The following is a 27,339-nucleotide window of genomic DNA, read 5'->3' on the forward strand; positions in this document are numbered from 1 at the left end:
ACACCCCTGCTACATCAGATTTTAGGAAAGAGAGAGTAGAAGGAGACAAGCGACCCTAGAGAGAGGTCGAGACGGAGATTAGCCTTAGAACAGAGAGAGAGAGAGATAGCGAGACAGGGAGGTAGCTACCCGGGACTTATACTCTTTCCATGTGAGAGACCTGTTTAATATTTCCAAGACAAATAAAAATAGTCCCATACTATTCTTTACCTCTCCCGTCACTACATGACATCTGGTGGGGAAGCTACTACAAGATATAAAAGCCGCTCGACCACAAGTCTAAAATATACTTCTCTACAAGTAACTACAAAGTCTTTATGACAAGACCACCAGGTGAGTCCGGTAGTTTTCACCTCATCTCACCCCAGGCGCTGGTAGACATTCAGGGGATTTCTGAGTAAGGTGGGAGTTGCATCAGTGGCTCAAAGAAGTGTCGTCATATCAAATGAGAATTTAAACGATTAAACAAGACTAATTCTAGTGACTCACAGCCCTACTGGATCCAGCTGTACTATGAGTACTAGTGCTTGCCCACAAATATTTGCGGGATTAATTAATAGTCTCTGCATCACAAAATATTTATAAAATTATTTGTATTTCCATACCGTTATAAAGCCCACAATAGCCAATTCTTACGAAAAAGTCGAACAATACTATTTTCTCATATTTTCACGTGTCATGATTAACAATTTCGCTCCATCGCGTCGCGCGCGATCTCCATTTTTTCCTGACACTCCCTGGATATACCCCGACCTAATGCAAAAAGAATTAGGTTGATATCTATTACCTTTTTTGTGAAAGAAACGAATAAATGCACAGACAGACATTTTCGCGTGTCGCAATTTCCGACACTTTCACGCCATCGCCAACTGTTTTTCTTATACTCCCTGCATTTACCCCGACCTAATGCAGAAAGAATTAGGTCGATATCTACAGTATTTCCGTCGTCGTGAAAGAAATGAACGAACACACAGTCACGCACATACACAATTTGACCATAATTTAGATTGCAGTCATGTCGCAACTTACAAGAGGGTTACATTCCCAGGGCCTCGGGAAAAGTAGAAAATCATGTATAGCCAAAACACTCCACTTAAAACTCTCTAAATCATTAAAAAAAGCTATTAGAACAGTTGAGTACAGTTACCTTACTTAATAAAGTTTTTTTTTTTTTTTTTTTCAAGCCGGCATCACACCAGAGTCGGTCCGCAGTCGGTCCACGATAATTGGCATGGACTGGTCGAGGTCTTGGTCGGACCGACTTTGCGCCGACTGAGGGCTGCAATGGACAGAGTGTGCTCTGCAAGGACCGGGAGCCACTCGGCACGTTTTGGACATTATCAAAATTTGCATAGCAAGGACGAGTTGATCAAAGGACCGATCGCGAGCCTAGCATTGACTGGTTGCTGACTGGCAGGACCTTCTAAGGACTGACCGCTTACGAGGTACGGACTGCAAGGACCGATTGCTGACCGGTCACTGCAGCAAGTCGCTCGCACTTGGCATGCAGTTGGTTCGTACTTCGTCCTGATATGTCTGATTGGTCCACATTCGGTCCTTGATTTAGCCTATTCAGGACAGTGGTCGGTCTGTGATAGGTCTGTAGTTGGTCTTCCAATTCCATGGCCGGTCAGTAAAAGGTCAGCAAGTCACTCACAATTGGTCTATGACCGGTGCGGGGGAGGGGTATAAAAACTGCCAGCACCAGCATTGCTCATCTCAGTTCAGCAGCCTTCTCCGTCCATACCAACTCCTTCTTTGCTGTGTCTTTATAGAGTGCCATGTTTTTACTATATATGACAGGATTTTCCTGGAGCCATTCTATCATTGACTCTTCTTGTTCCATGGACAGGTCAGAAACTTTTCTTTGATTTGCTGACGACGCTGGCTACACTGGCACTGTCATCATCATCACAGGTTGCTGTGGCCTGGCCCCTCTCTGCACTGCTGTCTGAAGCCCTTACTTCTACCGATTCTACCTCCACGTCGGATGGTGGGTCGGAACGTGGCTGCGGGGGCAGTGAAGATGATGTGGCAACACCACGACCCTTGCCCCGGCCCTTCTTGATGGCTTTTGGCGGCATGATGTGGCACTCAGTGCAGCTGACATGCGACTCAACACCTGTCGCTGTGCTGCAGGCTTTTTATAGGACGGGCAGGGTCGGTTCGAACCGGTTGCGGACCGATCGCAAGCCATGTGCAAGCAAGTTTGAACCAGTCGTGGACCAGTTGGTCCAAGCTCAAACCAGTTAAGCGAGTCGCAGACCGATCACGGGCGACTGCTTTGACCATGTACGGACCTGAAGAACAGAGTTTGACCGGTCACGGACACGCCATGGACTAACCTCTTACGTAGCAGTGTAGAGATTTCGCCAATTTGCTCGGTCCACAGTCGGTCCTAAGGACTGATTGCATACTTTATGGACCGACTGCACACCGCCTCTGGCGTGATGGGGTCATTTATAAAGGAGTTGAAATTCGTTTGACAATTCCCTCGGCCATAAACTTCCCAGAGTTGCCAATTCTCATCTGATAAATTAATTGAAGTCGGTCAACTCTACCTTGCTTGCAGAGTCGTATAAATTCTAAAAACCCTTCCATGATTATAATAAATTGTGCAATAATATAATCATAAGTTATTATACAAGTTTCCTAGACATGATATACTAAAAAAATATTGCAGAACAGTTACTAAAATGCCTAAAACGACAAGTGATCGGATAACATGCACTGCATAATATTACAAGTCTTGCTGCATGTTTATTTTGAAACGCGTATCATGTAGTTTTCAAATAAATTAACGTTTCATCTGGCAAATGCTGATATGAATGTAATGACTGTTACTTCTGAAAAAGGTATGGTTTTCAAAGCCGAAATCATGCGAAGACAAAACAGTCAGCCAAAATCGCGGGCGCCGAATAAGCCTAACATGTGGCGCGTGATATTAGTACAGACGGTAGGTGGGGGGGGAGGGGGTGATAAATCTCAAGTTCAAAATTTGAAGATGTCCATTTGGGAAATGATTATCACTATTAATACATTAATTTTGATACCAAAACTAACAACATATCTCTTTAAAAAACCCACACTCCTTGAAATTCAAAATTAACAAAATAATTGGCTTTTCTGCCCATTCTGTTGTATGTATGCCCTGACTTGTCTTAATGTCTGCTAGTACAAGGCTTGAAATACTTTTCTCAAAATCGATTAGCAGCACATGTTGATCCTAAAAATAACTGCTTTGGCACTTACATAAATTAAACAATGGTTATTGGATCGCAATATGTGTATTTTCAAATGCAAACTGGGATGTGTTAGTGATTAATTCAAGAACTGTAAAAGTGATTAAAGACTGTTTTAGAATACTGAACATTCTTCTTTCTAACATAAAACACTCAGTTAAGTGGCATGGAAAGGTCTATCTTATGAAGATGCCAGTTTGTCAGGGCTTTGCTGGAATTTCTCATATTCTAGTGTGGTTCGGTCGTTCCTCCTGCCCAGGTGCATCATTAGGGCCTCTCCAAACTCCTGTGCAGTTTTCATCCTTCTCATCCCACTGGGCAGTGTCACCTGGACTCGGAAGATAGGATCGACATTAGGCAGAAGTGTGGTACTCTCTCTGGCGAACTGAAGCTCCAGCTTCATCCTCTGCTGCTTGTCCTTGTCGCTCAGAGTTGGATCCGCAAGGAATTGCTCAACTTCCTCACTGTCGGTAAAGGGGCCACCACTAGATTTTAGTTTTTCTAGCATGTCCAGTCGTTTCCTTTCATTTCTCTGAGCTATTTCCTGCTTTTGCTCTGCTCCCTTCTCAAATTTCTCCTTCGTGTATTTACTCCAGTTCAGTTCGACTTCCCTTTTAGCTTGGGCTGCTGCCTTGAAACCTCTAAAGGAAGGAATCTGTCCAGTCCTTAGTTCCTGGCTCTTCTGCAGGATAATTGACCGCTGACTGCATTCAATGTGCCTAACTTTCTCAGTCTGTTGTCCACTTTGCCACATTGTCTCTCCATGCCAATGTTGTGCAATATTGCATCGATGTTACTTGCCTGGTCGCTCACGGGATAGTCCATTGGGAAGGCCTCCTCATCCATACCATACGGGGAGGCGGTGGCTGAATCGGTAGAGAGGCGGCCTGCAGTCCTAATGGACCCAGGATCGAATCCCGGCTGGGGCAGGGAACAGTTTAAGGATCTGAAGTTCCTAAAAAAGCAGACTTTTCTGATCTACCAGATGTCCCGCCGACATGTCGTAAAAATACCCCCACTAATATCAATACACCAGTCCTGTATGAGACAGCCCTAGCATGTATTCAGTATGGACGGTGGGTGTTAGCTCCGAAGTGGTGACATGTGGAGGTGTAGGAGGACTACTGGGCCTTGGGATAGGTCACTGCCCCCGAGAAATAGGCCCTGAAGCCTTTGCCCAGAATCAGACACGTAAAAAAAAAAAAAAAAAAAAAGTCCCTCCTCTCCCTGGCTAGGACCGTCTGCAGGTGGGGCAGCATTAAGTTGGTCAGCTTTTTCACCTCCTCTAAGTGCTCCTCAGCTAAGTCAGACACGGAGTTCAGGATTTCGTCCTTGTGGTTCTTCTTCACACCAGTGAAGAGATCGTCAGATTTCCCAGGGTATTCAGGCTTGTAAATCTTATAAAGTCATCACTGATGGGCTGACCCAAGGCTGTGTGCAATCCTTTGTAAACTCTCTGAGCGTCTTTTTCTATTGTCCTGGCATGGATGGCTTCCACCAAGTGCACACCCAGGCAAGCAAACACCATGAGGACGACTTTGAGATTGGGGAGTTCCAATACTTCTCTGACAATGCAGGATAGGCGGTTGTTGATGTGAGGATTCTGTCTCAGAAACTCTGCCAGTTGGTCATAATTGTATATTAAGACTGCTGCTGCCCTGGCGAGGCACCCAAACTTGCCATCTTTGTAGGAAAACAGGACACTGGACACACGTCTTTGCTCCAGGAAGACAAGGAATTCCTTGTAGCGGTTCCAAGGCTTGTGTGGAAATTCAGGAACCACCAGTTTGAGGCATATGTCCAGTGCTTGCCCAGCCAGACTGGTATTTTTGCTGTTAACCTCTAGATCGACATGAAACCTTTCAGAGCCCACTCCATCTTCATATCTGCCTCCACCAGCCTCATAACCTTATTCATGACACTGCTGAACCCCAGTGAAGTACGAGTGCCACAAAATAACTGTCCTGCTGGTGTTTCCAGGTCGCACATCTCCGCCAGCAGCTTTGAAAAGCCCTTGTTGTGCTCTGTGCTATCTGTCATACGGGCATCTACAAGCTTATACACGTCCTCTGCACTGACTCCTCTGCCAGTATCTCAAACTCCATATCCACCTACGTTGTCTCTCCATAGATTGGCAGAATAGATAGAGGAAATTGGCTGTCCTGACCTACATGCAGCCCTTGTACCATGAACTGGCCTACACCTTTGTTTGTGGTACTGTTTGATGCATGAGAAATCATCTTACCCTTCCATTTCTCCTCTTCAAGCTTACCCCCAACTAGCGACAAAATCTGGGCCTCAGTTTGCTGCAGGGCTGTCCTTATGTTCCTGTTGGTTGGAACTGTATCTAAATCAAAGATCTCATCACATTCTCGAGGGCTTTTCCATCTTCTTCCAAACAGTGTGTCGCCAACCTCAATGACAGCCTCGCTCGATTCACTAACAGAAAGTCCCTTTTCCTGAGAGATTGGCCACAGTTTGGTAAAACTCATTGCTTACTTTTCTCTCTGCGACTCGGATATGCTGAAATTCTTGTTGTAGTGGATCACCTGTGTCTGCCTCAGCAACATCCTTGAGGAGCTTTCTCTTCCTTAGTATGGGGTCAGCTGCAACCTCACTCTTCTTGCCCTCGTTATCTTGTGTGTCAGTCTCACAAATCTTTTGTCGCTATTGGACTCGGTTCTCTTGCTCTTCGTCACTGCTGCTGGTGAGAATCTCACCAGCATCTACAAGAATATCAGTGATCTGGTCAAGGGTCTTGTACTGGAACTGTTGGTCCCTCCTCCTCCTGTACTCATCCTGTCTCTCTCTCAGCCTCTTTGTACTTTGGTACCACACAGGGTCCACACTTTTGTGACAAAACATCTTCCGCTCCATTTTCTGGTCTTCATAGTATTTATAATCCATATCACTCATGCTTACCCCACACTCCTGCTCCAGATGTTGCCGTCGCACAGGGTCCTCTGCATGTACGTCAAAGGCCTCACACTTTCCATCAAATAACTCCTTATATCGCGTGACAGCTTTTGAGTCTTCCTTCCCATTCTATCCATATCTCTTTCTGCCTTCACTAAACTGTTTCCTGAGGTTCTCTACTCTCCTCTTGATGGTGCTCAAGGACACACAGAACACGGTATCACGGTACTACTTAGCGTAGATCTGCTTCGCTACCTCCCGTACCGCCATGTCAACAGTCACCTTGCCAATGCCCACCTATTACACTCTGCACTGTGGGCAGTTTTGTTGGTGGTTGAAAATATTTAGATGGAGGAAAGTCCTTATCAGCTTCATATTCTTTAGCATCAGATCTATAGTCCGACCACTCTAAGAAGGCAGTTTGAGCGGGATCATCTCCTGTGTACAGTGTTGCCACTTTTCCTCCCATGGGATATCAAACTCTCCCGCTATGTCCGTCTCTATCTCATGAAAAAAAAAAAAAAAGGAAATGAAAGCAGAACAAAGAAAGATGAAACTGAACCAGCAGAATTACATAAGCTAATCAACAAAAGACAAAGAGACGAAAAAAGAGTGAGAAACTTAGATCACATCAAAGAAACCATCAAAAAAGGAAAAAAATCTGAAAGGGGTCCAAGGTAAAATGGCACTAGGAAAGTAACAAATTATATCACTGAAAGACAAAAACGGTGAAGTTATTAAATGCAGAGATAAGATGGTGAAGAGTTGAAGAATTTTTCAAAGAACTGTATGCATCAAAGGCAGTAGAACAAATAGCTAACTTTCCAGTTGACACAAGTGAAATACCTGAAGTAACACCAGACGAAGTAAACATTTCTCTTACAAGTATGAAAAGAGGGAAGGCCCCAGAAGAAGATGGAACAGTAGCATATTAACTGTCGGATGCAGGAGTAGAAGTACAAAACAGGCTCACCCACTTATTTACTCAATGTATAAAGAAGAAGAAAATTCCCAAAACATGGTGTAATGCAATAGTTATTTTACTTTACAAAAAGGGCGACTCAAATGATCTTAGCAACAATCCACCAATTAACTTATTACTAGTTATTTTGAAGATCTTCATTAAAGTCCTTATGAACAGAATACAACAAAATGGGTAGAAATCCAACCTCGTGAAGTGGCAGGATTCCGAAGAGGGTATTCGACTACTGACCATCTACACACAATAAGTCAGTTAAATGAGAAAACTACAAAATATAATAAACCACTGTGCTCAGGTTTTGTTGATTACGAAAAGACTTTCGACTCGGTGGAGCACAAAGCAATCATAAATTCATTGCAGGAACAAGGAGAAAATGAGAACATTGTAAAACTACTAGGAAACATATATAAAGAGGGAACTATCTATCTATCTATCTATTGCCAGACGCCTCAATCCCGTTTGGGGTGGCCACAAACAAATCGCCTCCAAGTCGCCCTGTCCCCCGCCATTTCACTGCCCCGCTCCCAACTCACACCCCCCTCTCTCATATACCTCTCCACCCCATCCCTCCATCTCATCCTCGGCCTCCCCTTCCCTCTTCCCCCCACCACCTCACTCGCATACACTCTCTTCGTCAGTCTTTCACCCTCCATCCTCTCCACATGGCCAAACCACCTCAGTGTGTTCCTCATAACGCTTCCTATCACATCCACATCCACACCACAACGCTCCTTTATATCCTCATTCGTCAGCCTGTCTCTCCACGTGACTCCACAGGCTCCTCTTAAATAACTCATTTCCACTGCTCTCACTCTTGACTTGTGTCCTTCCAACAATGTCCAAGCTTCACTTCCGTACGTTAGAGTTGGTATCACAATACTGTCATGTAGTAACTTTTTCACTTCCATGCTCACTTCCCTGTTTCTTATCACTGCTTTCAAGGAACCAGCAACCTTTCTTCCCTGCTGTACCCTTTCAAGCACTTCACCCTCCAAACCTCCATCCTTACTCATCACACTACCCAAATACTTAAACGTACTCACATTTTCCAATTCCTCACCATCTAACCTCGCTGTACATTCACTAACTTCACCTCTCTCAAAGACCATCACTTTACTCTTCCCTACATTCACCTTTAGATTCCGTTTCTTACACACTCTCTCAAACTCATCCACCAAGCCTTGCAGCTCCCCTTCGTCTTCACGCAACAACACAGTATCATCTGCAAACAACAGTACAGGGAGTTTCCAAACACTATCTCTCACCAGGGCCACTCCAACATCCACTACCCTACCTTGTACCTCTTTTATTACCCCATCCATGTACAGATTGAACAACCATGGAGACATGACACATCCCTGTTTCAAACCAACTTTTAAAGAGAAAAATTCACTTAGTTCACCATCCACACGCACTGCAGCATTCGCACCATCGTACATACTCTTCACAGCATTCAACAACTTCCCATCTACTCCATATATTCTTAACACTTTCCACAATCCTTGTCTATCCACCCTGTCATATGCTTTCTCCAAATCCATGAAAGCCGCATACAACTTCTTTCCCTTCTCTAGAAACTTTTCCACTAAAGATCTAAGAATGAATATCTGATCTACACAACCTCTTCCCTTCCTAAAGCCTCCCTGTTCTTCTCCAACTAATTTCTCTGTTCTTTCTCTAACTCTGTCTATAAGTATCCTCTGTCTATAAGTATGCTACAGTTAAATTACATAAAGGCTCAGAAAAAATGAAGATTAAGAAGGGCATGAGTCAGGGAGATACAATTTCACCAAAATTATTTACAGCATGCCCAGAATGTATTTTCATAAAGTTGACTGGGAGAACAAAGGAGTAAACATAGATGGAGAAAATCTAAACCATTTAAGATTTGCAGATGTCATTATCCAAATCTCTGAAGCAGCAGAGACATAGCAAGAAATATTAAGTGACCTAAACTGAGAAGTCTCAGAGTAGGGCTAAAGTTGAGCCGGAGTAAAATTAATGTTTAATTCAGGTATACCAAAGAACATCATTAGAATAAGCGAAGAAGTTCTTGAAGAAGTCAAGAAATACAGTTACTTGGGGCAAATACTAAAACTAATGATATACATATATATATATATATATATATATATATATATATATATATATATATATATATATATATATATATATATATATATATATATATATATATATATATAAAAGCATGGTGTACCTGGAAGAAATGATAATGGGGAAAGAACGATATGGATGTGGTTTGAGGGAGAGATGGTGATTGGAAATATCTTGTCTGAGAGGAAATATATTTATAAGTATTAATGAGTGAGACAGGAGGGTGGAAGGGTTGTTGGACAATGTTCCTGTGTCCAGGAATGTAAGAGGAAGAATGTTGGATGTGAGAGTTTTGAGAGGGGAGGGGAGGGTCTGACTACTACCTGGTGGAGGGAAGGTTGCGAGTCGGTATGAGATGGGTTAGAGCTATGAGTGTTAGGTGTGGCAGGAAGGTTATGAAGGTGAGTTAGATAAAAGAGGGAAAATGACAGTGTTAGAAGGATTTGTAAAATAGTGGATTGCAGCAAAAGATCAGGAAAATAGAGGTGTGGAGGAGGAATGGCATTTGTTTAAGAGTGTTGTGGTGGAGCATGCAGAAGAGGTGTGTGGTGTGAGACAAATGGGTGGTGGTGTAAGAGAGGGAAGTGGATGCTGGTGCGAGGAAGCAAGTATGGCTGTAGCAGAGAAGAGATGTGCATATGAAGCTGGGCTGCAGAGGAAGGATGTGTCATATGAGAGGTATAAAGAAAAGAGGAATAGCGTGAGAAATGCAGTGCGTGATGCTAAAGTGGAGGCAGATGAGAGGTGGAGTAAGCGGTTGACTGTGAATTTTAAACAAAATAAAAAAAAATGTTTTGGAGGGAGGTGAAAACGGTGCGAAGGGGAGAGTCTGGGAGGGAATAACGAGTAAAAGCAGAGGATGGAAGGATGTTAACTAAGGGTGATGCAATAAGGAAAAGATAGGCAAAGTATTTTGAAAGACTGTTAAATGCAGAGGAGGAATGGAAGGCTGTGATTGTGGCGGATGGGAAGGTGCAAGGAATAAATGCTTTGGGAGAGTTAATTGATTCTTTGATCACGATGGACGAAGTGCAGTAGGCAGTAAAGGAGATGAATGCAGGGAAAGCTGCACGTATGAATGGATGTGCTGTGGAATGTCTGAAAGGTGGTGGAGCGACAATCGATGAGTGGTTAGTAAGATTGCTTAATGTGTGTTTTGTGAGAGGTATGGTGCCGATTGACTGGGCAAGCGCGCGTGTGGTTCCATTGTATAAAGGTATGGGTGATAATTTTGAATGTATCAGTTTTAGGGGTATAAGTAAGTTGAGTGTTGTTGGTAAGGTGTATGGCAAAGTGTTGATTAAGAGAGTCAGAGAGGGTACAGAGGGAGTGATTGGTGATGAGCAGTGTTGCTTTAGGAAAGGGAGGGGATGCATGGATCAGGTGTTTGCTATGAGACAAGTGTGTGAAAAGTATTTAGCGAAATGTAAGGATGTGTTTTGGGCGTTCACGGATTTAGAGAAAGCGTATGATAGAACTGATAGGGAGGCTTTGTGGACTGTTCTAGGATTAAATGGAGCACATGGTAAGTTGTTAAAAGGAGAAAAAAAATGAAAAGAGTAGAGAGTGTGTAAGAGTGGGAAATACTATGAGTGATTGGTTTCCCGTGAGAGTGGGGTTGCGGCAGGAATGTGTGATGTCGGCTTGGTTGTTTAATATTTATATGGACGGCACTGTAAGGAAGGTGAATGCGATTGTGTTAGGTGGAGGTTTGAGTCTGGTGAATGTTGATGGAAGAGGGAGGAATCTGAACCAGCTGCTGTTTGTGGATGATACTGCTCTGGTGGCTGATTCGGAGAGAGTTTGAAACAGTTGGTAGAGGAGTTTGAAAGGGTGTGTGAAAGGAGGAAATTGAGAGTAAATGAGAATAATGCAAAGTGATGAAGTGTACGAGGTTGGAAGACGGTAAGAGGATAACTGTAGTTCTGAATGGTGAGTTGCTTGAGGAGGCAGTGTGTTTTAAGTATTTAGGGTCACATGCTGCTATGGATGGAAAAATAGATGCAGAAGTGAAGTTTAGAATGAATGAAGTAGGAAAGATGCTGGAGGAATGAAAAAAGCGTTTAGATGCCATTAGCTTAGAATGGGTGTAAAGAGAAGGCTGTATGAGGGTGTAATGGTACCGACTGCGTTATATGGGGCTGAAACATGGAATATGGGTGTAGCAGAGAGGAAAAGTTGGAATGTAATGGAGATGGGGTGTCTGAGGAGTATATGTGGAGTGATGTGGATGAATCGAGTGAGAAATGATGAAATGTGAAAGAGAATTGGAGTTATGTGGGAGATAGCTGATCGAGATGAGCAGACTGCTGCGATGGTTTGGGCATATGGAGAAAATGAATGAAAAGCTATTGGTGAAAATGATAACTGGGTCGGATGTGAGAGTTGTAAGGCTGAGTGGAAGACCACTAATAGGATGGATGAACGGTGTGAAGAGGGCGTTCAGTGCGAGAGGGATGTATGTAGATCTGTAAAGCATGGAAGAGTGACTGCACATGACAAGGATAACTGGAGAGAAATTATGAATGAACAAATAGTGACACGGCCCTGAAGGGATATTCTTCCGCATTTGGTCTGATAAGCTGATCAGGTCAGGTGCGGGTAAGGGAACGGGTCCATTACGATGTGGAAGGGGTAAACAAGCTCTGCTGTTGGGCCCTCCTGTGGATGTCGCACTGTGCAGTTGACCCTTGTGTGGCGTGGTGGGTTAGGACCTGTCCCTTCTCTCCTTGGGGCTAAGATACAAGTAAATGTGAGTGTGTGGTTGAGCAAATTGGGAGTGTGTTGTCCTGTCTCAGATACCCCCCCTTCCTAGGAGGGAAGCAGCATATATAGATATATATATATATATATATATATATATATATATATATATATATATATATATATATATATACAGTATATTAAGGTGCGTCAAAAAATTTAAAGTTGTGATATTCTTTCACTCACTGGACATTTGAATCCACTTCAGGTGGTGATGTGGCAGAAGAAATATGTGTGTAACTGCTGCATATTTAGGGGTCGCACAGGAAGGTGGAGTGTGACAAATCTGTCTCCGCATGGAGATGATGCTGGGCAGGCCATTGTTCTACCTTACCTGCCATCATTATGTTTTCGAGATGCTATTGAAGGCCGTGTTCTCTTCTTTACTGACGAAGCAGTCCAAAGGACCAGCAGTCACCCTCTTTCAGAACTTCTGAGACGTGGTCACTCATTGATCAAATAAAATACACATCTGCCGTTGACGACAAGAGCATTCTATTTCGGAATCAGCCGTGGTGTGAAGATATCGCCCAGTTTGCTCAAGCATTGTGTGCGAACAGCAACCTCGAGACGATTACAAGGAGTTCCTGGGGCTTACAATCACCTTCCTTGGGCCCATATGCCACAACTGCTCCTCTGTCCAGTTCCATGTCCCTGGTGCGCTGCATCACCCTAGATGGATGGCAAAGACCATTTATGCGTTGAAAATCTGGATGTTCCTCGATCAGTTCGAACAGCTTCGTCCCACACACTCATTTTTGCGTGGACCCAGTCGGAGGGAAAACTTCTGGGAGAAACTGACATACTTCTGCATCTTCTTTGTGCGCTACTATGTACAAGCTTGATTTTCCGCCACGTCAGCAGCTGCTGCTACCTGCATGGACCTCAAACTCTTGAAGGAACTGGCATCACACACGGAAAAAGCCATCAGAGACGCGGGGGCCACAGCCTTCCTGGTCACCTTTGGTTTCTTTCCGAGGTGACGGTTGGGCTGGCACTGTTCAACGATGGTGTGTCATATACGAAGACGAGGGCAATGGTTCACTGCAGATTCTCTGTTTTGGGCTCGGAAGAACTGAACCCGTGTCTGCACTCCTTCCCTGAGGATGTCGTGAGGAAGAGCCTGTCGGAGTTCTTCATCAGTATAAAGAAGATCGTGCTGCAGCATCTGGATATAAACTCCTCGTTTGGGGGCGCTGATCCTGTTACGCAACCACAGAAGCCTATGCTTGAGGAAAGGAACATGTCGCCAAGCTGCTGGGGACAAACGACGAGGCAGAGCACGGCGAGACCGTCAATTAAGAGTTCACGAACAAAGGCAGGACCGTGCAAGAGGTTCAGCTCCAGGTCATGATTTAAGTTGTTGGATAAAATCAGCGAAAGTACCCGAATACTCCAAACAAGTGTGACCTCCTGCACTAATACATTTCTTCAATGTGTTCTATTCCTCGCCGTGGTGAATCCAATGTGATTTTGAATGACACAAAATTATTTTTTTTGTTTTCCGTTACACAGAAGGAGGAATGCTCGTACTAATACAGAGCCGAAGATCAGTTTCGTTGCACGACGCCTAAATGAAGCCTGATCCTTGAAAATATTTACACACACTGTTTCTCCTTCAAGTCAAATATCCATGGAAGCCAGCAAAAGAAATCCAGCCATTTTTATTTTGTTCCCACACACCGTGACGCAAACTAATATATATATATATATATATATATATATATATATATATATATATATACCACGTTGAGTACACCGCTTCCCGTCCGATCAGCGAAGTTAAGCAACGTTGGGTCTGGTTAGTACTTGGACGGGTGACCGCCTGGGAACACCAGATGCTGTTGGCATCCCTACGTGTCAAGTGGGGTTGGTGGAGGATTAGTGCCCCTCCCTGTAAAACAATTAACTCTAAGCCATTGGCCACCCCGTCTGGGATACATGGCGTCTGGCAATGAATGAATATATATATATATATATATATATATAACAAAATAAGGAGGGACGGATGGTGAGGAGAGGTGAGGAGGAGGTTAAGAGGAGAAGAACAAGCGAGATTAGCTGTAAATGTGAGGAGGAGGAAACAGGTGAAAAAAAGGTGGGATCTGAAGGAGAGAGAGAGAGTAGGAGTCAGAAGGTGACATGATAGCTGTGCCAATAGAAAAAGGATGGAATAAAACAGATGAAAAGTTGGTTCATGGACGGGGTTAGTGTGTCAAACTGAGCATTCCTATTATCTCATGACGATTTTATTCAAATAAGGATAGGCTTTTTGAACAGGGGATGTTAAATATTCTTCATTAACTTAATCAGTAATTCAAGGGCGATACTTAACCAAATATAGTTACCTGGCAGCAGCAAGAATGATAAGAATCGCGGCTTATGATTGTAAAGTTCATTTCATTGAGGCCAGTACTGCTAAGGCGCAACCAAGACTCACTTTCCTTTTTTTTTTTTTTTTTTTTTTTTTCTGGAGAATGATTATACAGGTACCACCTTCATGCCCACAGCACTTGCTGGTAAGATCGGTCCTACAGCAGTTGTTAATACAACTGTGAACAAGTTACGTTAATGGTTAGGGGTTGTCGGTATACTGACCTTTTCTATCATCTGTGTTGCGGGGATAACTCAGTCTGCTGGTATGGGGAAAGCAGTCATTCTGGGCTGTTTCATAAAACTGGTAATCAACCATGTAATTATGAGACGTTAAGAAGCATACGCTACTAAAAAAAATATATGATAAAAGATAAGGGAAACAGAAAATTTTGCAGGGTAGGCACTGGTAATACTGACTGAGCCGTCCCCTCAATGCAATAAGCAAGAGGGTGCAAAATATGAACCACTGTATATCGTATCGTATCGTATCGTTTATATTGGCTCCAACATGCTTGCATGCTTCGGCCTCGGTTACCTAATGTCGGCTCTTCACGCTGCCCGATCTCTAACATCCTCCCTATCCATTACCTCTATGACCTCGACCCAGGTCTTCTGTCTGCCTCTCGCAGCCCTACCCCCAACTTTCCCAGTTCTCAACTTCTGCACCCAATTGCCATCCTCCATTCTTTCCACATGCCCTGATCATCCCAATTTTCCCCTCCTCAACACAGCACCAATACATCTCAGTCCCATCCTTCCTTTCAACTCTGCGATAGTAAACCTAGCCCCCCCTAGGTCTTGTATTCAAGTACGCACTACACATCCATCTAATCATTGTCATTTCTGTACGTTTAGAGCTAAGAATATCCTCTTCTTTTACTGGCCTGGTCTCACTACCACGTAGCATTACACTCCTAACACATGCTGCATACAAAGATCCCTTAGGACGAAGGGGGAGCCCTCTCAATGTCAGGAGAGGCAATAGATCCATGAACTTCCTCCAACCACTCCTTATCCTAATGAGAGAGCTATCAAAAGCCTCATCCCCGGGAACATAATAACATGTCCCCCCCCCCCACCACCACCACAAAAAAAAAAAAAAAAAAAAAAAAATACATTCGAGACTCACCAGGAACATCAATCCTTTCACGCCTGACAATCACTACATGCTCTCCTCGACAATACACACACATGAAATCGGCATTATCTCGTCTTCTACCTTTAGCACCCCTACATTTCTTATGCATCCACGTATCACAAATACTGCACAAGATGGCGTTATTTCCCACACCCTTGAGGCAAACCGCACATGACCACTCTCCTTCTGCCCTGACAGTACCACCACCAGCCCTAGATATCATCACCTTTGTTTTATTGAAATTTACTCTCAAACCCTTGTGCCCCATTCCCTATCTCCACTTCCTAAATCTTTCCCCCGCCTCTCTTTGATTCTCTGCAATCAATACCAAGTCATCAACATAGGAGTACACCTTCCATGGGAGTCCATTTCTGATGTCACGTGAGAGAGCTTCATGCACCACGACAGACTATAAGGGACTCAAGACTGACTCCTGGTGTACCCCAGTATTGACGGAAAACTCATCACTCAAATCTCCATCTATTGTTACCTGGATGTGAGCATCCACATAATATAGGCATAATCATTCTAACTAGCCACTTCTCGATCCCAATCTTTCTCATTGCCCACTTCGTCACCTCCTTTGTCTTTGTCAAATGTCTTCTCAAAAGCAACAAAGACAAAGTACAGCCCCCTTTTCTTTCCTATATATGTTTCCTGAAGCTGTTGGACAATGAATATGGCATCAGTGGTCCCTTTAGCCTGGCAAAAACCCAAGCTACATCTCATCAATATTCACTCTTTACTTAATTATACCATAAGCAGTGAAATTCAGGGTCGTATTGTACTGAATATGGCACATGAGGCTTCGCAATAACTCTTTCTTAATGAATCATGGTACATATCAGACTTTAAGATTCATTTGCATGTTGTTTATCATCTGTTCATTATCAGCACAGTTGGCGTCAACAACACAATCCTAGAGGAGGATAATGACCTATAATGAGAAAATAAATTGCTAAAGATGGGGTGTTTCAAAATCTGCAACACCACTTCGACCCGTCTTCTCGTCGACTAAGGAGACTTTTTATGCAAAGAAAAGACAGGCAAAGGCTGGAAGTCCAAACAGTTTTTCTTTCCAAGAAAAAAATAAAGAACAAAAGAAAGTTCAATTCGAAATGCATAGACAAATTGCGAGTTACAGGTTAGGGGTCACAGGCAGTGGGAAATGCACACTGAAGGTAGTTTTACAGCTGACCTGTTGCATAAATGACTGAAAGTATCGGTTAACTCTCGCATTATAGAGATGGTCAGAAAAAGAGTGAGAGTTTGCTGCCAATCGGGTGCTATATGCCCACAGCAGTGGAGGATGTTTGCAAGCAGAAAGTTCAGAGGCAGTGTGGCCATTGAAACAACGACAGTACAGAGGTAAAGATGCAAAACTGCGTTGAAGAGAGAGGTTGAAGGCAGTCAATAAGAAAAGTAGATCTGGGACGAAGAGCCTTTGACTGAACCGTGCTTATGTGGGGCGGCCCCCCCCCCCACAAAAAGTATGTTATACTCTACCCAGTAAATAGGATGCCTGTACAAACTGAGCAGCTGTGGACAGAGTCGGTTAGCATACCTAATCTCTTGGGATGGGATTTTGCAATGGAGGTAACAATGATCTTCTCATGAAAGGTCCCGAGATGATGGAGGACTGAACTCCATTTTGGTGAATATTATGGGACGTTCCTGCGTAAGCTTTGGAAGGATCGAAAGATGTTGCAACTAATTTTTAAATAATTAAAAACAACAAGATTTCCATTACCCCAGATAATAATGATAGCCAGGTAAGAAATTTGGTGTGGCATAACCTCATCCCTTGATTGCTGAAGCAATGCTGTGATGGAGGCAGTTAGAAGTGGGAGGAATTGTGAAAGGTGGAGTTATCACCGTATGAGTGAATCAGGCTGGATGTGCAGCTCTGATTAATGATGAATAGAAGGCAAAAAGTAGTTAACAGGACAGAAAATAAGAAAAGCAGCAGTGTACAGCAGCAGTTCTAAAAGGAGCAGAAAAGAAGCTTGAGATGAAGGCTTATTTCTGCATGTGGCAAAAGAGTATTCTATTTTATAAATGAAGCCTATTGTTACGTCCCCACCCCACACTGCCACAGGCTCCAAGAGCAGTAGTTCAGTATAGGAAGGACGTTGCCCAGTGACTTGTTCTTCCTTGAGGCAGTCTTCCAGTGTATAGTAAGTGTACAGTACGCAGGATCAGCTCAGGCGTCGTAAATAAACACTGGCTTCTTTAGTTCACTGTCTTTATTTTCCAAAAAATTACACTTCATGCTTTCCAACTTCACTTCACTATTCTCACAAGCACTGGAGCTATACAAACTTTACTAACTGCAATTACAATTATTGCTTGACAACATTTCACTCTTTTCACAAGTACCGACGATATACAAACTTCAGTAACACTTCGTTGTTTGCCAACGACACTTCACTGTTTTCACATGTACCAAAAATATACAAACGGCACTGCAGTGACACTGCGCTACACTCAAGCTAAACTGAAAACTGACTGACACTGCTCTAGTTTCTTCCCCATCCTCATATATCCTTACATTACTCTCGAAGCTTCTGCTATACTCTAGCACCTTCACTTGCCAAATCAGAGACATCCAAAATATCCAGTGTTTATTTTACACTACATAACACTCTAAATTATTTTGCATGCAATCTTAAATTACATAATGTAATAAACAATCACATAAATAAAACATTATAAAGAAAAAGAGCACAAAAATTAATGCATAACTTACGAAACAACTTCGCTTACAAACAGCAGGCAATCTGGTAACTCTTGACTCCTTCCGGAACTACGGTAAACATCGGGAATCAGTGAGAAACTTGCAAACTACCTTACTAGAAAATCTTGCTTCTCAACACTACCCCCTCCCTAGTTCTTTGTCGTCCCGATAAAACTACACAATGTATACAGACATAATTAATCCTAATGAAACATCTAACTATACACAAAATATTCCTTCACCTTATCAAGTCTTCTGCTATTCTGCTTCCGACGACGTCCTTGCTCCTCCACACAGTTCACTCCTCCTGGAAGGTCTTGGTCCTCTTCCTGATTCACTTCTTCCCTCGGGAAACTGTCTCCATCCTCTTGCACTTCAGCTCCTTGGTCGAACATCGTCGGCTGCGGGAGAGCACGATTCCACGGAGAAGTCCCACCTGTACTGTCCTCGTCCATGGTATGGCCACAGATGGTTCACATGTACCACCTTAAGGCGAGACTTCCTGCCTCCCCGAATCCGACATGCTACGTCTGATAGGTGGTCCAACACAGTGTAAGGCCCGTCCCATGCGCTCCGCAGCTTTGGTGACTGTCCCTTCTTCTGTTGAGGATTGTATAACCAAACTTGGTCACCATCCCTGAAGCTCGATTCACTTGCCTTGGCATCATACTTGCATTTTATAATCTCTCCTGAAAACTTAAAATCCCATTGCACTTGATGTACCTCAGCCAGCCTTTCTCGAAGATGCTTCACTTAGCTGGAGGTGACTGTAGGCAGCTTTTCACCAGGTGGTCTTCCCATTAACATGTCAACGGCTAAGTGTAACTTGTGGCCCAACATCAGTTTTGCCGGGTTGTAGCCAGTAGACTCATGGGATGCAGACCGATATGCCATAAGCAATGCAGGTAATTACTGGTCCCATTCCGTTTGTCCCTTTAAGCAGTACTTGGCCAGTTCTTGTCCTAGTGTCCAGCTGAATTTCTCCACCATCCATTCTGACTGCGGCCTTAGTGGGGTCATCCTGGTCTTCTTGATCCCCAGTAACTTGCAGCACTCATGGAACACAGCAGACTGGAAGTTTCTACCCTAGTCTGAATGTAGCTCTTGTGGCATCCCAAAAGAACAGAAGAACAGGCCAACCAACAACTAAGCAACAGTCGCAGCTTCTTTATCAGGGATGACATAGCCTTCTGGCCCTTTTGTGAAACAGTCCATGGCGCCACATATATATCGGTTTCCTCTTTCAATGAGAGGCAGAGGTCCAGCAATGTCCACCGCGACTTTCCATTGGTGCACTCACTTGGTACAAACTGAAGAGGGGTGCAACCACGTTTCTTGGGTCCCTTCTTGGCACAACATACATCACAGGCCCGACACCACTCTTCAACAACATGCCACATACCAGTCCGGTAGAACCTCTGTCACAGCCGACTTAGAGTTTTCTTCACTCCCAGGTGCCCACTAATGATCTGGTTATGAAACTCATCCAAGATACCTGACCTCATTTTTTTCAGAACCACCAGTTGCCAATACTTGATGAAGCCATCGCCTGTCCTCTACCAATGCTCCAATAGTCTGTTGTTCAAACGAAGAAGGTCCCACTGACTCCAATAGCTCTTGGTTGCAGGGCTGAATCTAGAAACCTCTTCCCAAGATGGTCGAACTGTACTCCCCTGCAGCCACTCAAGCACTGGTTGTAAATCTGCATCCTCCATCTGCATCCTCTTCTGGTTTTCTTCATCTGACGCTGGCCCTGTCACTAAAGTATGGCAGCATTTCTTGCTAAGATTCCCTATTCTACTATACTGCTTGCCGTTTGTTCTTCCATCTTCTCACACACTATTCATCAAGGTTCTTCTGCATTTCCTCAGTGGTGGGGCTTCTTGGGAAAACTGGCTGGTTGTTGCCTCTCGTCACCAGCCTTCACTAATTTACCCTCATCCTTCTCATTTGGACACTCAGAGCTGAAGTGTCCCACCTCACCATATGTCCAACACCCGTTTATTGCAATTGGGGATTTCCCTGTACTGTTCCGTTCTTGCTCCTTCTTCCCATTGTAAAAATCGATCTTCTTATGTCCTGGCATCCTGCAGAACTAGCAACCTCCTCTGATCTTCTCCTGTTCTCTCTTCCACTTGTTGCAGTCCACTTTCCTATGTCCTGGCTTTTCACAGTACCAGCACCTTCCTTCAAAAGTTTCCACTTCCAGTACCTGCCCCTTTCTTGCCTTGAATCCTGCACCACTACCGGCCTGAAAAGTGGACGTACTGGACCTAACGTAGGACTCAAATTCTAGAGCCCTGGCTAGTGCTTCTTGCATGCTTCTTGGTTGTGCCTGCTTCACTTTCACTTTCACCTCTGCACTACCAAGAGCATCGATGAACTGGTCCCTCAGAAGAAAAGCCAACAGATTAGGTGCTGTTCCAGGGTACGCCTTGTATGCCATACTTTCCAGGCCATGAGCAAGCTGCTATAGGGATTCTCCTCGAGTCCGCACATGGCTCTGGAATCTTGCTCTTTACACCTTAGTCTGGTATAGTGTCCCATATCTGCACTCCAGCACTTCTGCTAGGGACTGAAACCTGTTCTCCATCACTGATATCTGGCCCAGAATTTCCATTGCAGCACCGTCAAGGCTAGTAGCAAGCTGCACTGCCCTGTGCTTATTATTCCAACCATTCTGATCAGCAAGTAACTCAAACTGTGCATGGTAAGCTTCCCATGATTCTATACCATCCAATTCCCGAGGTTTCTTTTTAATTGGACCCTCATTATAGCCGTACATTTCACTGATTTAGGGCCTAAAAACTTCGGCATCATAATCAAGGCCAGGACTTAAAACTTCTGCATTCTGATTATTCAACCCTGTACCGCTAACTTTAGACTCATGGTATCCGTCAAGAGTCACCATACACTGTCCATTCCTTTCATAATTATGCTCCCTGCACACTAATCTGAAGCTCAGCATTAAAATATTTCTCTACAGCCTCATTTCTGTCACAGATTATCTTCAAATGGCTGTCTACATACTTGAACTGGTCTCTACATGCATCAACTGGTCATCTACATGCTGTCTGCACTCTATCACATTATTGCTTACCTCATACATCTGCTGCTCTAGCTTGGAATCTACTTCCTCCTTAAGTTGTTACTGTTCTTCCTTCATTTCCCTCACGAAAGCATCTAGCTGTCCTTGCATCCTCAGTTGTAACTCCTTCTGTTGCTCCTGTAATGCCTCTTGAAGTTGTTCATATCGTTCTTTTTGTTCTTCACACTGTGCCTCTAGTTTTTCAATCTGTGCTTGCAATTGTTCTTTGATTTCTTCATTTTGTGCCTGTAATTGTTCCATGAGCTCTTTCTGTCTTTCATTCTTTGCCTGTAACTGTTCTTTGAGTTCATTCTTTGAAGCTTGTAACAGCTTCATAATTGCTGCCAGGGACACCTCCTCCTCCTCCTGCCCAGCTCGGCTCCTTGTCTACACACCCCCTTGCTCCATGTCAAAGATTAGATTCACTGCAGCACTTTCTAAAAATCCCACTCCTGACACCAGTGTTACGTCCCCGTTCCACATTGCCACAGGCTCCAGCAGCAGTAGTCCAGTATAGGAAGGACATTGCCCAGTGAGTTGTTCTTCCTAGAGGCAGTCTTCCAGTGCACAGTACACAGGATCGGCTCAGGTGTCATAAATAAACACTGGCTTCTTAAGTTCAGTCTTTATTTTCCAGATGATTACACTTAATGCTTCCCAACTTCACTTCACTATTCTCACAAGTACTGGAGCTATACACACTTTACTAACTGCAATTACACTTATTGCTTGACAACATTTCACTCTTTTCACAAGTACCGATGATATACAAACTTCAGTAACCTCACTGTTTGACAACAACCAGTGCTAGGCAGATGCGCAAACACTTGCACAAAGTGCAATTGTGCACTGTTGCGCTCCAGTGAATATTGTTTGAACATTGCGCACCAACGAGACCACGCACAATATTGCGCTTTCGCACATGAAATGGCAGGTGAGCAAGTGCAAATTTAGTGGCACTTGCACAACTAAATTTGCGCTTGTGCACCTGTCTTGCACACCCATCCTGTGGATTGTGCACTGTGCAGTCCAAGGGACACGTTGTCTTGGGAGCTTCCCATATGTCTGGACAAGGGATGGGGAAGGTTCGGGCGGGTCGCGAGGGTTCTGGGGGAGGAGGGAGGGACAGAGGGTAGTAGCATTTCTAAAAATGCTTCAACAGAGATAATGTATTTTAATATTTTTTTAAAAATCATTATTAATGTAAATAATAATAAATTAAAAATACATTATTTATTAAACGTAGAATATGCAATTCCTTACAAAAGTCATTAAAACATAATATTTAAATCAAATATCCACAGCCTTATAATTTATTAGGCTGTGGATATTTGATTTAAATAATATGTTTTTATGATTTTTGTAAGGAATTACATATGCTATTTATGTTTATACTGAATTATTAAATAAAACGTTTTGCGAAAATGCAGATAAAAGTAAAACTGGCAACATCACAGCCTTTGTTTCCCTGTCCCTACGCTTCGCAGCCCGCTCACTCCTCTGTTTGAACTTCCACGAGTGAAAAAATTACTACATGACAGTATTGTGATACCAACTCTAATGTATGGAAGTGAAGCTTTGACCTTGTTGGAGGGACACAAGTCAAGAGTGAGAGCTGTGGAAATAAATGAGTTACTGTATTTGAAAGGAGCATGTGGAGTTACATGGAGAGACAGACTGACAAATGAGGAAGTGAAGGATCGTTGTGGTGTGGATGTGGATGTGATAGGAAGCATTACGAGAAATACTCTTAGGTGGTTTGGTCATATGGAGAGGATGGAGAGTGAGAGACTAACGAGGAAAGAGTATGTGAGTGAGATGGAGGGGGGGAGAGGGAGGGGGAGGCCAAGGATGAGATGGAGGAATGGAGTGGAGAAGTATATGAGAGAGGGGGGTGCGAGCTGGGAGCAGGGCAATGAAATGGCAGGGGACAGGGTGACATGGAGGCGATTTGTTGCTTGTTTGTGGCCAGTGGCAATAGATAGATAGATAGAATAATAATAATTAAAAGTAAGTAAGTATTCTAATTTAATTATATAAGTCAATATATTACAGTAATTCCAACAAATATATGCAAATGGTTTGCGCTAGCGCTTAGCGACATTGCACAAGCTAAATATTAGATTGCGCACTTGCACAAAATACAAATCAGAAAATAATAATAATAATAAATAAAAGTAAGTAAGTACGCCAGTTAATTTAAATATCTCAATATTTTACAGTAATTCCCACAAATATATGTAAATGGTTTGCACTTGTGCTTTGCGACATTGTGCAACCTAAATATTTGTCAGATTGCGCACTTGCGCTTGCGCAAGGTAGAGGACTGTGGATTGTGCATTGTGCTTGCGCAAGGTCCTTCTTTGTTTGCGCTGCCCATCACTCCCAACAACACTTCACTTTTTTCAGAAGTACCTAAAATATACAAACTGCACTGCACTGACACTGCGCTACAATCAAACCGAACTGAAAACTGACTGACACAGCTCTAGTTTCTTTCCCAACTTTATCTATCTATATACCTAGGCTGCTTCCCCCAAGTGAGACAGGACGTCACACTCCCGATTTACTCATCCACTCAAACACATTCATTCGCATCTTAGCCCCAAAGGGTAGAAGGGACAGATCCTCACTGCACCACACCGCATGAGGGTCAACTGCGCAGTGAAATCAGTGACATCCGCAGCAGGGCCCAACAGCAGAGCTGGTTTACCCCTCCCACATCATTATAGACCCATCCCCTTACCCGCACCTGACCTGATCAGCTGTTCAGACAAATGAGGAAGAATATCCCCTCAGGGATGCATCATCATTTATTCATTCACAATTTCTCTCCATTCATTTCTATCACGCACAGCCACTCTTCCTTGCTCAACAGACATCCCTCTCGCATCTATCACCCTCTTCACACTGTCCATCCATCCTATTCGTGATCTTCCTCTCGGCCTTACACCTCTCACATCTGATCCAGTTATCTTTTTCACCACTTGCTTTTCATCCATTCTCTCCATATGCCCAAACCATCGCAACATCCTTTGCTCAACTCGATCAGCCATCTCCCGGACAACTCCAGTTCTCCTTCTCACTTCATGATTTCTCACTCGATCCATATGTGTCACTCCACATATACTCCTCAGACACATCATCTCCATTACATTAAAACTTTTCGTCTCTGCTACACCCATATTCCATGTTTCAGCCCCATATAATGCAGTCGGTACCACAATGCCCTCATACAGCCTTCTCTTTACATCCATTCTAAGTGAACGACATCTAAACACTTTTTTCATTCCTCCCAGCACCTTTCCTACTTCATTCATTCTAAACTTCACTTCTGCATCTATTCTTCCATCCACAGCAACATGTGACCTTAAACACTTAAAACACTCTACCTCCTCAAGCAACTCACCATTTAAAACTATATTCATACTCCTACCATCTAGCAACCTCGTACACTTCATCACTTTACTCTTATTCTCATTTACTTTCAATTTCCTCCTTTCACACACCCTTCCAAACTCCTCTACCAACTGTCTCAATCTCTCCTCTGAATCAGCCACCAGTGCAGTATCATCTGCAAACAGCAGCTGCTTCAGATGCCACTCTCTACCATCAACATTCACCAGACTCAGACCTCCACCTAACACTCCTGCATTAACCTCCCTTACAACACCATCCATATAAATATTAAACAACCAAGGGGACATCACACATCCCTGCTGCAGGCCCACTTTCCCGGGAAACCATTCATTCACAGTATTTCCCACTCTCACACATGCTCTACTATTTACATAAAAACTTTTCACTCCTTTTAGTAACCTACCATGAAGTCCATACAATGTTAAAACAGTCCACAAAGCCTCCCTATCAGTTCTATCATACGCTATCTCTAAATCCATGAACGCCCAAAACACATTCTTACGTTTCGCTAAATACTTTGCACACACCTTTATATAGCCTTACATTACTCTCAAAGCTTCTGCTATACTCTAGCACCTACAGTTGCCAAATCAGAGACATCCAAAATATCCAGCATTTTCTTACACTGCATAACGCTCTAAATTATTTAGCATACAAACTTAAATTACATAATTTAACAAACAAGCACAGAAAACGTTATAAAGAAAAAGAGCACAAAAATTAATGCATAACTTACAACTATGCTCATAAACAGCAAGCAAACTGGAGAGCACAAAAGTTAATGCATAACTTACAAAACAACTATGCTCACAAACAGCAGGCAAACTGGCAACTCTGACTCGTCCCGGAACTATGGTAAGCGTCAGGAATCAATGAGAAACTTACAGACTACCTAAGTAGAAAATCTCGCTTAAACACTATTTTGCTGTTAAATTCAAATGTAAGAAAATATAAAGGAAAAACAGGTTTACTATGGAATATAAATTGCAAAGTAAAACGTTCTAAAAAGCCCCCTTATAACATCGGAATACGGTGCATAGACTATGATCCTTATGACTTACCGGCTTGAGGGTACATATCAAAGAGCCTAGTGAGGAACTGTGAGAGGTAGGATGATGGTGGGATGAACAGGATGGGGTTGAAGTCCTGGCGAAGGTTGGTCACACCCCAGATGCTGACTCCCAACAATACCGCAGTTACCACACCCACTACTACCTGATGCACCACAGCTTATGTTAATGATTTTATTCAGCTGAGAGAGGGTTATAGACCTAAATATTGATCCCTTCAATCTGATAACTCGTTTTTTAACTCTTTCTCTCCCCAGAAGATTTTTTCAGCTCTTTGTAGAGCTCTAATAGTGAAGAGGGTTCAGAATGTCTCTTCTAAGCTGAATAAAACTATCTGGTAAGGATCTGGGAGAGGTATCAGGCTTTAAGGATAAACAAGATGGGGTTCAGGTGCTAACGTAGGCTGGTCACACCCTACATCAGTGGTTCCCACTGCAGGTTCTCTGCGACCCATTTTGCTTTGTCATTTGTGCAGTGCGACCCCTTTATTATTATTATTAGCAGTAGTAGTAGTAGTAGTAAACTAATTTTTATGCCTATCGGCTGTACGAGGGTCATTAGGCTGCTTCTGTCACAGATATAGGTTACAAATATTCAAGTATATATATATAATTATTCAAACCTCTTCTCCTTTAAGTCATCCATTTATACTCAGAGGTGTAACATAAAACAAAAAGTCCTCATAAAAAAAATAATACATCCTACCTACGTACACAGCTAATAAAACAATATAAATGGAATATAGGCTACACACAAATCTCTGGGCAAATTTTAGGGCAAAGGCAATATCCTCATAGGATTGTCAAAAATAAACATGTCAGCTTGACACAAATGAAAATACAACACAAATACAGTATTTCTTCCTCAGCACCTCCCACCGAGGCCTCTCCAGCCTCGGGGGTAACAAAGTCAGTATAATGTAGTATACCTACCCCTAACGGTCACTTAAGTCTGGACAACCCAAGAAAACAACGGTGGAAGTGAGACAAACCAAACTTCATCTGCTCCCGGCAGGAACCAAAGTATGTCTGAGTCTACTCTCGGACCAGGAGCTCACCTCACGTGGTACCGCAGTCATCACCCCCACCATCACTTGATGCACCACATTTTAGTTTAATCATCTGTCTCATCACAGTTAATTCCAGCCCAGCGGTTCTTAACTTTCTTGACAGTCGCTCCACCATTTGTGTTTGACCCACATCTTCACTCCCTCTTTTGCTTTATCGTGTGATTCTAAAATAATCTTTATGCAAAACAGTGGAGGGTTTGTCAAGACGTGTTTATACAGTTCACGACTAAAACAAGACGTATAAGCAATACACCTGTACACAATACATTTGAGGTTGTTCTTAACACTTCTTATTTGCAGAAAAGGCTGCATCGGACAGATAAGTGTATCTGAACATCGTCGGATTATAAAAACCGCAATGTGATCATAAGTACCGCTATAAGGAAGATTATAAACTCAATTACAAGACCTCCAACACCATCA

At 43.2% G+C, this 27,339-nt stretch overlaps 1 protein-coding gene and 1 pseudogene across 1 annotated transcript in view; one reads left to right on the plus strand and one right to left on the minus strand.

Annotated features, from left to right (window-relative positions):
• The window catches only part of LOC145400507 (patched-related protein 9-like), a 524,238-nt gene that overhangs the window by 59,445 nt on the left and 437,454 nt on the right, over positions 1–27,339 (minus strand). Inside the window, exon 13 of the mRNA XM_080273031.1 lies at positions 25,839–25,992. Coding sequence (XP_080129157.1) covers positions 25,839–25,992 — 154 coding nt within the window. The remainder of the gene's footprint in view (positions 1–25,838; positions 25,993–27,339) is intronic.
• LOC145400611 (5S ribosomal RNA) lies at positions 13,750–13,868 on the plus strand (annotated as a pseudogene).

This window comes from Coenobita brevimanus, chromosome 52 (assembly GCF_032717465.1).
Source record: "Coenobita brevimanus isolate Jiangsu-jjx chromosome 52, ASM3271746v2, whole genome shotgun sequence".
In the NCBI taxonomy this organism is placed as follows: Eukaryota; Metazoa; Arthropoda; class Malacostraca; order Decapoda; family Coenobitidae; genus Coenobita; species Coenobita brevimanus.